This window comes from Chelonoidis abingdonii, chromosome 7 (assembly GCF_003597395.2).
Source record: "Chelonoidis abingdonii isolate Lonesome George chromosome 7, CheloAbing_2.0, whole genome shotgun sequence".
Classification (NCBI taxonomy): domain Eukaryota; kingdom Metazoa; phylum Chordata; order Testudines; family Testudinidae; genus Chelonoidis; species Chelonoidis abingdonii.
In genome coordinates this window covers 12,063,583-12,075,654 of record NC_133775.1, presented here as the reverse complement: position 1 = coordinate 12,075,654, position 12,072 = coordinate 12,063,583, and the positions used below count along the sequence as shown (strand labels likewise).

Genomic DNA, 12,072 nt, shown 5'->3' with positions numbered 1-12,072 from the left:
GTTCCACACATGGATTATGCAGAAAAGCATTTCTTCATCAGTTTTAAATTTGTTGCCTTTCAGTTTCATTAACTTCACACATGTTCTTGTACGAGTAATGATGAATAGGTATGCCTATTTATTCCCCACATACTATTCACTATTTTATAGACAAATATCATGTCATCTCTGCTTTGTCTCCTCTCAACTAGCCCCAGCTTTTTCAGTCTCTCCTCATATCCAAGTCTTGCCATATGTCTAAATATCTTTGCTACCCATCTTTGAAACTCATCAAAATAGCCAAAGTTGGTTTGATTTCCACCTTTGGAGGGATGAATTCTCCCCTCCAATGTTTTATAGAAGCAGCACTCCCATTGTGTATATATTCTAGTGCAGAATTTAGTTCAATCACCATATTAATGGCTTTGATAAAAATGCCTATTTGCAATACAACCTAATTTTCCCCCAGGCAGTTTTGTCAATATCAAAAATATTTAAATTACCCTCCCCATCAGAAGACTGTTTAATTTCCCTTTGACAGAAATGGAGCTTTATTGTATTGATATATCTTATGACATGATGAGAATTAATTAATGAACCTTCCTGGGACTGAACATATATTTTGTTGACTAAAGCAGTGGATGATTTTACTGCACCTTTTTTTTAAAAAAAGAGACTGCTAATAAAAAATTATACAGCCTAAGGGGACACATATTTAAAAGGAACAGGCCAATAAAAGATTCTCTTTTAAGTAGCCAGGTAAATGTAATGAACTAGCAATTGCAACAGTAGGAGAATTTATCATAGTTCTACAAATAATCTGTCATAAATACATATTGAAAGCTGTCCTGCTTTCATAGCAGGTACATAAATTACATCACTCCTAAGAGACTATACACTACTGGGGTACTACTACTCCCTCAAAAGACAGTGAGATGTCTAAGGAAAAATCACAGTTGCCTTCCATCTATAATGACCTCGGTTGTAATAAGGGGACCTATGGAAGCTCAGCAACGGCAGGCTCCCTTCAATCAGGCCAAGACAAGGCAATGCAAAGTTATATACGTAGCTTCCTCAGCCAGACACACACTGTGTTAATCTATTTTAAATGAACCAGTGCTTTATTTGGTGTGATCAAGCTTACCTATCAAGTGCTTCTTTGAAGTATTTCTGTTGGATATCAAAATGGAAGACTGTCCGTTCACAGTCAGTTGAAGCATTGTCACTGCCCCCATGTTTCTTCAGGAATGCGTCAAACCCATTCTCATCTGGATACTTCAAACTGCCCATAAATACCACTGAAACACAATCCATCAAAATTAAGCAGATATGGATACAATGATGATTTCAGAAGGCACAGTTACATATAGACAGCATGATTTCCCACTGTCTTACACCTTGTGAAGGCATTTACACAAGCAACAGTGGATTACCGTTTGATTTGACAGCATTTTATGTCCATTTGCACAGGTGTAAATTACTACACAAGATGTAAGACAATAGGAAATCTAGCCTGTACCAATTAACCAGCCTAAAAATGAAAGTTATAGAATGGAATCATTTCAGAATATGGAAAACACTTGGTTTCAAGTATGATTTTAAGTTGCACCTTAAAACTGAGCACATCAGTCTCAATCTAGTCCTCAGAAGACCACCATAGAGAAACAGACATATAAGCACTCAAATTTATCTAACTGAGTGTGCTTTACGTTGAAGGAAGTGTAAGAAACAAGCAATTACTATTTCAGTCCATTTATTGAAAATAAATGATTAATCTAAAGTGCATTGTCGGGGCCGGGGGGATTTATGTCCAAGGCCGGCAGTACCTGCTAGTGGCAATATTCTAGACTATGTCGGTGAGAGTCATTGGCTGCTTTGCCTAGCAGCTTGAGTCAGCAGTAATGTCACCCAATGGCAAGAGTCAGTGGCCACCTTGTCTAGTGGCTTGAATCTGCAGTAATGTTGCCCAACCGTGAGAGTCAGTGGCCACCTTGCCCAGCAGCTACAATCTGAAGTTATGTCGCCCAATGGCAAAAGTCAGTGGCTGCCTTGCCTAGCAGTTAGAGTTTGTGGCCACCATGCTTAGTGCCTAGCGCCAGTGTCAGTGTCACCCAACAGTAAGAATCAGTGACTGGGTTAGGGGAACCCAGGCCCATGCTGTTCCACCAGGTTCCAACCCAGGGCCCTTCAAACTAATGGTCCAGACACATAGCTTATGGACAGGCGCTAGCCCTTACCCCTGTGCCCTAGGTCACTTCCTACCCCTGCTTCTGTTCCTCCACCTGCACCACTGGTCTGTCTTGGAGTCCCCTTGGTATCCTTTCAGGTCACTCTTCGGAGAGTCTTCCCCTATTTGCAGCAACACGTCATCTTCAGCCCCCTCAGTTGAAAGGCCTGCATGTTCACTGTAAACCCTGTCCCAGCTGCTTCTCTGCAAGAGGCTACAGAATCCAACTGCTCTCCTGCTTGAACCACCTAGACTGAGCTGAGCTGCTCCCTTTTGAACTCTCCCTCCACTGGGAGCATGCCCAGCAGAACAAATCATACAGAACAAATCCTTAACCCTCACCTCATCAGTATGGAGTTAGCACATGCCATCACATAGAACTGCAAGAGACCTCGAGACGTCATCTAGTCCAGTCCTCTGCACTCGTGGCAGGACTAAATATTATCTAGACCACTCCTAACAGGTGTTTGTCTAACCTGCTCTTAAAAATCTCCAATGATGGAGATTCCACAACCTCCCTGGGCAATTTATTCCAGTGCTTAACCACTTGACAGTGAGGAAGTTTTTCCTAATGTCCAACCTAAACCATCCTTGCTGGAATTTAAGAGCATTCCTTCTTGTCCTGTCCTCTGAGGTTAAGAAAAACAATTCTTCTCCCTCCTCCTTGTAACTTTAAAACTTTATGTACTTTAAAACTGTTACCATGTCCTCTCTCAATCTTTTCTTTTCAAGATTAAACAAACCCAATTTTTTCAAACTTCCCTCATAGGTCATATTTTCTAGACCTTTAATCATTTTAGTCGCTCTTCTCTGGACTCTCTCCAATTTGTCAACATCCTTATTGAAATGTGGCACACAGAATTGGACACAATACTCCAGTTAAGGCCTAACCAGCACGGAGTAGAGCAGAAGAATTACTTCTCGTGTCTTGCTTACAACACTCCCGCTAATACATCCCAGAAGGATGTTCACTTTTTTTGCAACAGCATTACACTGTTGACTCATATTTAGCTTGTGCTCCGCTATGAACTCCAGATTCCTTTCCACAGTACTCCTTCCTAGGCAGTCATTTCCCATGTTGTGCGTGCAACTGATTGTTCCTTCCTAAATGGAGTACTTTGCATTTGTCCTTTTTGAATTTCATCCTATTTGCTAAAGACCATTTCTCCAGTTTGTCCTGATCATTTTGAATTTTAATCCTATCTTCCAAAGCACTTGCAACTCCTCCCAGCTTGGTATCATACATAAAATTTGTAAGTGTACTCTGTATGCCATTATCTAAATCATTGATGAAGATATTGAACAGAACCAGACCCAGAACTGATCCCTGCGGGACCCCACTCATTATGTCCTTCAAGCATGACAGCATGGAAAAAGGCAAATATAGTGCCCATCTTTAAAAAAGGAAAGAAGCAGAACCTGGGGAACTACAGGCTGGTCAGCCTTACCTCAGTCCCTGCAAAAATCATGGAGCAGGTACTCAAGAAAACCATTTTAAAGCCCTTGGAGGAGAAGAAGGTGATCAGGAACAGTCAACATGGATTCACGAAGGGCAAGTCATGCCTGAACAACCTGATTGCCTTCTATGGTGAGATAACTGGCTCTGTAGATATGGGAAAAGCAGTGGACATGATATATCTTGACTTTAGCAAAGCTTTTGATACAGTCTCCCACAGTATTCTTACCAGTAAGTTTAAAAAGTATGGATTGAATGAATGGACTACAGGTGTGTCTCATCTTACGCGGGGGTTCCGTTCCATGGTTAGCACGTAAAGCGAAAACCGTGTATAGTCAAATTACATTGAGTTCAATGGTGGGCGGAACTGCCCACACTACAACTACACTATTAAAATTGTTATTTTTCTCTCTTTTTTTGTTTTTTTTTGTTTTTGCCGACCATGTAATGATGAAATTGTGCATGTTAAATGTGTGTAAGATGTGACAGACCTATATAAGGTGGATAGAAAGCTGGCTAGATTGTCTGGCTCCATGGGTACTCATCCAAGGCTCAATGTCTAGTTGGCAGCTGGTATCAAGCGGAGTGCCCCAGGGTTCGGTCCTGGGACCAGTTTTGTTCAACATCTTTATTAATGATCTGGATGATGGGATAGATTGCACCCTCAGCAAATTCACGGATGACACTAAGCTGGGGGGTACGGACAGGGTCTAGAGTGACCTAGACAAATTGGAGGATTGGACCACAAGAAATCTGATGAGGTTCAACAAGGACCAGTGCAGAGTCCTGCACTTAGGATGGAAGAATCCCATGCACCACTGCAGAAAAGGACCTGGGAATTACAGTGGATGAGAAGCCGGATATGAGTCAGCAGTGTGCCCTTGTTGCCAGGAAGGCTAACAGCATATTGGGCTGCATTAGTAGGAGCACTGCCAGCAGATCAAGGGAAGTGATTATTCCCCTCTATTTGGCACTGGTGAGGCCACATCTGAAGTATTGCGTCCAGTTTTGGGGCCCCCACTACAGAAAGCATGTGGACAAATTGGAGACAGTCCAGCGAAGGGCAACTAAAATGATCAGGGGGCTGGGGCACATGACTTACGAGGACAGGCTGAGGGAACTGGGGTTGTTTAGTCTGCAGAAGAGAGGAGTGAGGGTGGGATTTGATAACAGCCTTCAACTACGTGAAGGGGGGTTCCAAAGAGGATGGAGCTTGGCTGTTCTCAGTGGTGGCGGATGATAGACCAAGGAGCAATGGTTTCAAGTTGCAGTGGGGGAGGTCTAGGTTGGATATTAGGAAACACTATTTCACTATGAGGGTGGTGAAGCACTGGACTGGGTTATCTAGGAAGGTGGTGGAATCTCCTTCCTTAGAGGTTTTTAAGGCCCGGCTTGACAAAGCCCTGGCTGCGATGATTTAGTTGGTGTTGGTCCTGCTTTGAGCAGGGAGTTGGACTAGATGACCTCCTGAAGTCTCTTCAACCCCCATCTTCTATGATACAATGACTGTGAAACACTGATAATTACTCTCTGGGAACAGTTTTCCAACCAGTTTTGCACCCACCTTATAGTAGCTCCATTTAGATTGCATTTCCCTGGTTTGTTTATGAGAAGATCATGTGAGACAGTATAAAAAGCTTTACTAAAGTCAAGATATACCATGTCTACTGCTTCCCCACCATCCACAAGGCTTGTTACCCTGTCAAAGAGAGCTATCAGGTTGGTTTGACACAATTTTTTTTTGACAAATCCATGCTGTTATTTATCATCTTATTATCTTCTAGATGTTTGCAAATTGCTTAATTATTTGCTCCATCATCTTTCCGCGTACAGAAGTTAAGATGACTGGTCTTTAATTCCCTGGGCTGTCTTTATTTCCCTTTTTATAGATTGGCATTATATTTGCCCTTTTCCAGTCTTTTGGAATTTTTCTCGCCTTCCATGTCTTTTCAAAGATAATCATTAATGGCTTAGGTATCTCCTCAGTCAGCTCCTTGAGTATTCTAGGATGCATTTCATCAGGCCCTGTTGACTTGAAGCCATCTAATTTGTCCTAATAATTTTTAACTTGTTCTTTCCCTATGAACATACTGTCAATTGTTGTTTAAAAAGAGAGAACGTGAGTTCTTTTCAAGAAGTGCTGAAAATCAGTTTCTTTGCCATTGCCATTAAAACATAGCCATGGTGATAAGTCTCTGTTCTAGGCCCTCAGAAAGGAAGCTTGATGTTTTAAGCTTCCCAAATGACACCTGGTAGAACTCTGGAAGACTGATGTCTCTACATTTACATCCAACTATCAAATATAGTTTGATATTTGCACTCAGCATTGAGAAGCCTTTTATCATAACAGCAGCATGTTTTACACAAAATAGAACTCTGTAAAGTCACTAAAGCATAAACAATTGAAGGTGGTTTTGGAAGGATTTGATGGATTACAGATTGTGGCAGTCTCAGTAAGAATCTGGCTAAGTATAATCCACAAAGAATTGGAAACACATAAGGACAATTTTTTTTAAAAAGACCCACTGGAAGCTATGGACTTTTCCATTACTTAACCAACATGATTAATCCCAAAACAACTTTCAGAAGTTGAGCTCAAAACGGGAGGGGCTGAAATACAGCTGATGAAACATAAAACTGAATTCCTTCCTTGTCTTTTTGAGTTAAAATACCAATATCCAGATTTCTATGCTTGTAAAGGAGCTTATGTAACAATTTGTTGAACCAAAATAGAAGTAAAATTAGGGAAGACAGAACAGCTGAATTACCAGTTTTGTTAGAAACCTGCACCAGCACTCCTGTTCGGTTAGCTCAGGATCAATCATGTGTGTTTTAGACCATTTAAGGGATTTCATCAAAACTTCCTGACAGGCTAGATACTGCACAAGCAAATGAGTCCTTTACACTTCTTCCTCTAACACTTTGAAGATCCAGACATTTCTATCAGTACAAACCACCAAATCTCTTCTCCAGACCTTTATTATGCACCTTGATTACTGTATTCTCCTGTCTGGCCTTTTTGCAGGAGTGACTGATTTGAATAATTTACTTTAATCATGATTTAAATCATCAAGTAGGAACCCTTGATTTAAAGCATCAACTGTAATCTTGTTTTGAATTTTTACTTTTTAGTTATTTTCCTAAAGAAAAGATCATTTTCAGTGACTGACATGTTAATTTGTAACTCAATATAGCCATTACACTAAATTTGGTACTTCTTTTTACTAACCAGGAGGATACAACTATATCTATATGCATTTATTTAAGAAATTATACAGATGCTCCCTGGGTTACGTAAACCTGACTTATGGAAATCTGCACTTATGGAAAAAGTTCTATAAGTTGTTTTTTTTTTGTTTTGTTTTGGGTTTTTTGCATAATTGTTAGGTATATGTTCCCGATTTACGCAAAATTCGACATACGCAAGGTGCTCCAGAACAGAACACTTGTCGGGGAGCGTCTGTATAGCTTAACATATTTATTAGGATTCCTTAATTTTTATCTTTTTTTTTAATGTTAAAATTGGTGAGTGTTGTAATTTATTTACTGGAAAATGTTTTTTTTTCTACTCATGATTTATATCTCACTGCATTTGGATGGAAATTTCAATTAAATTAGAAACACACAAAAATAGCTTTTTACATTTGTTTTTATTAAATATCTTAAATGTGCTGGACACAAAGAAAAAAAGTAAGTTTACCATAACATATTTTGCATTTAATACTAGCTGATTCGTTAAACAAAGAAAAAATTGACTGCAGTTAGTGACTTTAACTGATTATTTCTGATCACTATGTCCTTCAAGATTTTGGAACTAGTTCTCATCCTTTTCTACCTAGTTTTTATTCATGGATTAGAAGAGAAAAACAAGCTTTCCTGCTTTTTCAGCTCCCAAGTTTGAATGAACTAGACAAAATGAAGAAAACATTCTCTCTCTACATGTGGAAGAGGCAACTGCCATCAAAAGCTTATGTAACTTTAAAAAAAAATGTGGTTCCCAGTGCTTAGCCAGTTACTTCCACCAGTTCTTCAAAACTTTGGCAGCAAACTGTTGCTTTAATGGTTCAATTCACCCCCAGTCCCGAAATCTATTCTGATTGATGGATGAATAGTAGATGCTCATGCCATAGCAGCACTTCCTCTCAGCAGATAAGTATTTACTGTGATACTTTGTATTGTGAATACTGGCAACAAAAAAAAGGCAGAGTAAGTGCCTGATCTGCTTGTTCGCTGCCTGTAATTTAGCTTTGTTTTTTAAGCGTTTCCTTAAATTCTTGCCAAATTTCAGCAACATCAGCAATATAGCAGTTATCTTTTTTCAATTTGTCCAAAGCTATGGAAATAGATTTTAGTATAGTCAGTATAATTTCTACAATTCTCTTTAGTCTGATGTTAACTACTCTGGTATGTGAAATTTCCATCTATTTTGTCACAGTTTTCTTTACAAATTGTCATCAGGATAGGCCAGATTTTTAATAAATACTTCGAAACAGTCAACCACTACATTCCATCATACATCTTAGGGGAGAATTAACTGTGATCCTCCTTCTCTCTTCAGTGAATCTGAAGAAAAGTGATTGTTAAAGAACAACATTTCAACAACATTTTCCTTTATTCCTGGTATACCTCAGTTTTTGGCTAAAAGATACATCAAATGCGCTCTGTACCTATATAAGTTTCAAACTCACTTTTTTATCCACTTCTAAATTTCTTCTCACCTTGGTTTCAACATTTTTATTCATTTAAATTATTTTAACATATGATAATCAATGTAGGTATTAGCATAAATTGCCATAATTTTAAATTAGGCTTATTTTTAAAAAGAAAATGAATTTAATTTACATTAAAAAATTTAATTTAAATTAAAAGAATCTTTTTTTAATTTTTTTTAATTATCAGTTTTTACCCTCTCAACCTTGATGCCTCCAAGTTAGCCTCCCTCATATCCATTTAAAATGTCGCCACTAGGCTCTTGTTCCTACCAGTCATAGTGACACACAACAATGGTTAAGAGCTAGTGTGCAAAGATCACTGCCTGTCATACTGACCAATATTGCTTTGTTTACTTGTATTCCCCTCTGACCTATATCCAGCTGATGTCTTTAGCCTTACTCTTAGACTGTAAACCCCTAGGGAAGGGACCATCTTTTACATTCTGTATTTGTACAGCAACTAGCAGTAATGGGGTCCTGATCCATGATTAGGGCTACTAGACATGATGGGATACTAGACATAAAAAATAATAATGACCCCTGCAATGGTTCTCGGCATATCCAGGACAGAGAGTCACCTTGTTACCCCCAGCCTCCCACATGAGGGAATTATGCCTGTGCTTGGCTGGGTGTCAGCTCTCTAGCACCACCAGCCTTTCAGACACTCAAGAACTCTCCCCTAGGCTATGCCAACCTGCAAGACAAAGAAAGGGCTAGCAATAGGTGTACCCCTTGAATCATTCCCTTGTGATATCCAGCCCGACACTGGCTTCTCACAGAAATTCCACAAGCGTAGGACACCTCGCTTAACTTTTTTACCTTAAATCACTGCTCCTGCATAACACATAGCACTTGTAAAAAAACACAAGGTTTAAGAAAGGATAGAGATTCTACTAGAAACAACAAAGTGATGAAAACAAGTTATTATAACCCAACACAGAAAAATAAAATGTGAACCTAGGTCTACACTTATTAATAGTTACCCTTCATGTCTAATAAAGTAGTTTTTTCCCCAAAAGTTCTGTCTGTTGCAGAGCTGGCTGGCTTCACAGGAACCAGGATCCAATTTTTCCTGAGAACAACTTGCTCCTCAAAATGTTTCCTCAGTGTAATCATCCAGAATACCTTTCCCTCATCTGTGTTATCTGAAACAACCTTCTGTTTCTATTCATGGGCACGGCATCCCTTTCTTGTTGTAACATTCCTTTTTTACCCTCACTAGGATTTGATGATTTGCAGTTGCCTCTTATGATTTTTCCTTGATTGTTTTGGGATTGAGCAAAGACAAATAATCAAGCCTTGCATTGCATCACCACTAAACAGGGCAGAGTGACCTGAACAGCCCACCACCAAGACATATCTCCTGGTGACTAATTTTTTACTCCAAGTCTATAAAGCATATTTTCAAAATACATTCATTATTCCTTAAATACACCTTGTAATTATATGAACCTTGACAAGTTACTAGCTTTTTGGAGATATCCTAATGTTACTCTTTATGGATATATATCCTGTTAGGCACATGTTTGGTGTAGTGAATTTGTTAGGTCTGAAATAAGAGTTTTTTGCAAAAAATAGGGGGCCCTTTACCTAGGAGCCTCTGTGTCACAGTCACCTCACCCACTCTTCACTATCAAGCACAGCATATGGTCCTCATCTTTAAGGCCCTCCATCATTTAGTTCTACCCTACCTTCCAACTTGTGTTTATTATGAAGTTTACCCACTCCCAAAAACTTTATGTCACCAGTGATGTCAGCCCCATTTTCCTCACATTCACCTCCATGCATTCTTCATGCAATTCCTTACACTTGGGAAGAACTCCTCCTGATAATTCATGAATCCCCCATCTTAGCCTCTAACATCCCTCCTTAAAACCTTTTTGATGTGGTACCTACATTTCACACCCATCTGGCATTCTGCTTCTAGAATATTTCATATAAATCAATAAATCCAAAATAATGTCATTAAATTTTCCATTTTGGGAGGAAAGACGGAAATGTAAGATGATACATACTGTGCTCCAGAAAATGTGCCAACCCAGGCAGATCCTCAGGATCACAGAAACTGCCGACAGCAACACAAAGAGCAGCTGCAGACTGCAAAATAAACACAACAGACACTGAGGAGTCACTTCTAAAAAAATTGCAGTCTTTTTATCTAGTAGGGGAGAACTCCAGTTCTAACAATCTAACAGAGCTACTCTATACTCAACAAAGAACAGAAGAGTGAAACAGACCAGGATGTTCTGCTGTAAATACGAGCTATGATCCATAAGTAATGGTAATATAGGCTCAACCCTGAACAAGAGAGATAGACACTCAGATACCAGAGATGGAGGCTACATAAATAACTAGATGGATAGGACATTCAGGAATGGAGGACTAGCCTGTTGGTCAGACCACAATATTTAAGAGCTTTGGACCACAAGAGTCATTCTCCACTTAACAAGCTTTCATTCTGTAACATTAGCACATACCAGCTTCTCTGTATCATTTCTCTTCTTTGCTTCTTCCTTTCCTGTTAGTTCTTCCATTTCCGTATCATCAGAATTATTGGGATCCTCCTCATCATGTCCATCATTGTCATCATCCTCATAATTTTCCTTGTCCTCATCCATCTCTGCTCCCCAGTCATCATCTTCATCAGTTTCAATCTCGGTCTCATCATTATCCTCCCATTCCGAAGACTCCTCCGAAAGAACACTATCCATGTTATTTGCATCCGAAATCAGTAGTGCACACAAGCCATTTTGTAATGTGAGATACCTGAGAAATCAATTATAATAATATTTTGAATCTTCAATTGTCCACCGAAAGCCACGGAACTCCTAAAGAAAGTCTGAAAAATTCTGAATTTTTCATATTTGTTCTAGGCCAGAGGTTCTCAAACTGTGGGTTGGAACCCCAAAGTGGGTCACAATCTGGGCACAGAGCTGAAGCCCAAGCCCCACCACTTGGGGCCAAAGCCTGAAGGCTTCAGCCCTGGGCAGCAAGGTTCAAGTTACAGGCCACCTCCCCGGCCCTTGGCCTTTCAGCTTGGCTGCCTCTGCCCTCCCCCTGGCCTGGGGCAGTGGAGCTCGGGCTTTGCCCCCTCCCAGGGCAATGGGGTTTAGGTGGGCTCAGGCTTCGTTCCCCCCTCCTGGAGTCATGTCGTAATTTTTGTTGTCAGAAGGGCTCCTGGTGCAGTAAAGTTTGAGAACCCGTTCTAGGCTTTTGAACTGCATTCCCTTCTCCACAGTGATATCCTTGAAGATCTGCTAAGAATGAAAGGTAGTTTGAGAGCCATTTAATTATATTCCAAGACAAAAACTGGGTTAAAATGGAGATAAGGTTGATAGTAATTTAGAGTAAAAAGCACCACAGGGATGTTGTAATTATCCTCCCACCCAACAAACACACTCTCACACACACCAAAACCCAGAAGCATTATAAAACCAGGCAGTTCAGAGTTAAGTTTAAACGTAAGAGAAATCCAAACATTTTAATTGTATTCTATATAGATTCTTATACTATGCTCATTATCACAGTATTTGAGCACCTTTCAGTACTGAACTGAGCAATGTGACTAACATCCATCACATGTTCTTTGTTCTCTCTCATGTCTTCTTCCCGGGGAAGAATTCTGTGTGCATGCAGGTGTTGTTTTAGTAGGATGTTTTGTTTTAAATTATATATATATATATATATATATATATATA

General features: G+C 39.7%; 1 protein-coding gene across 1 annotated transcript in view; it reads right to left on the bottom strand.

Annotated features, from left to right (window-relative positions):
• Positions 1–12,072, bottom strand: part of LOC116825217 (nardilysin-like) — a 104,039-nt gene that overhangs the window by 74,032 nt on the left and 17,935 nt on the right. Inside the window, exons 2-4 of the mRNA XM_075067619.1 lie at positions 10,852–11,140; positions 10,390–10,471; positions 1,124–1,277 (exon numbers count right to left, since the gene is read on the bottom strand). Coding sequence (XP_074923720.1) covers positions 1,124–1,277; positions 10,390–10,471; positions 10,852–11,140 — 525 coding nt within the window. The remainder of the gene's footprint in view (positions 1–1,123; positions 1,278–10,389; positions 10,472–10,851; positions 11,141–12,072) is intronic.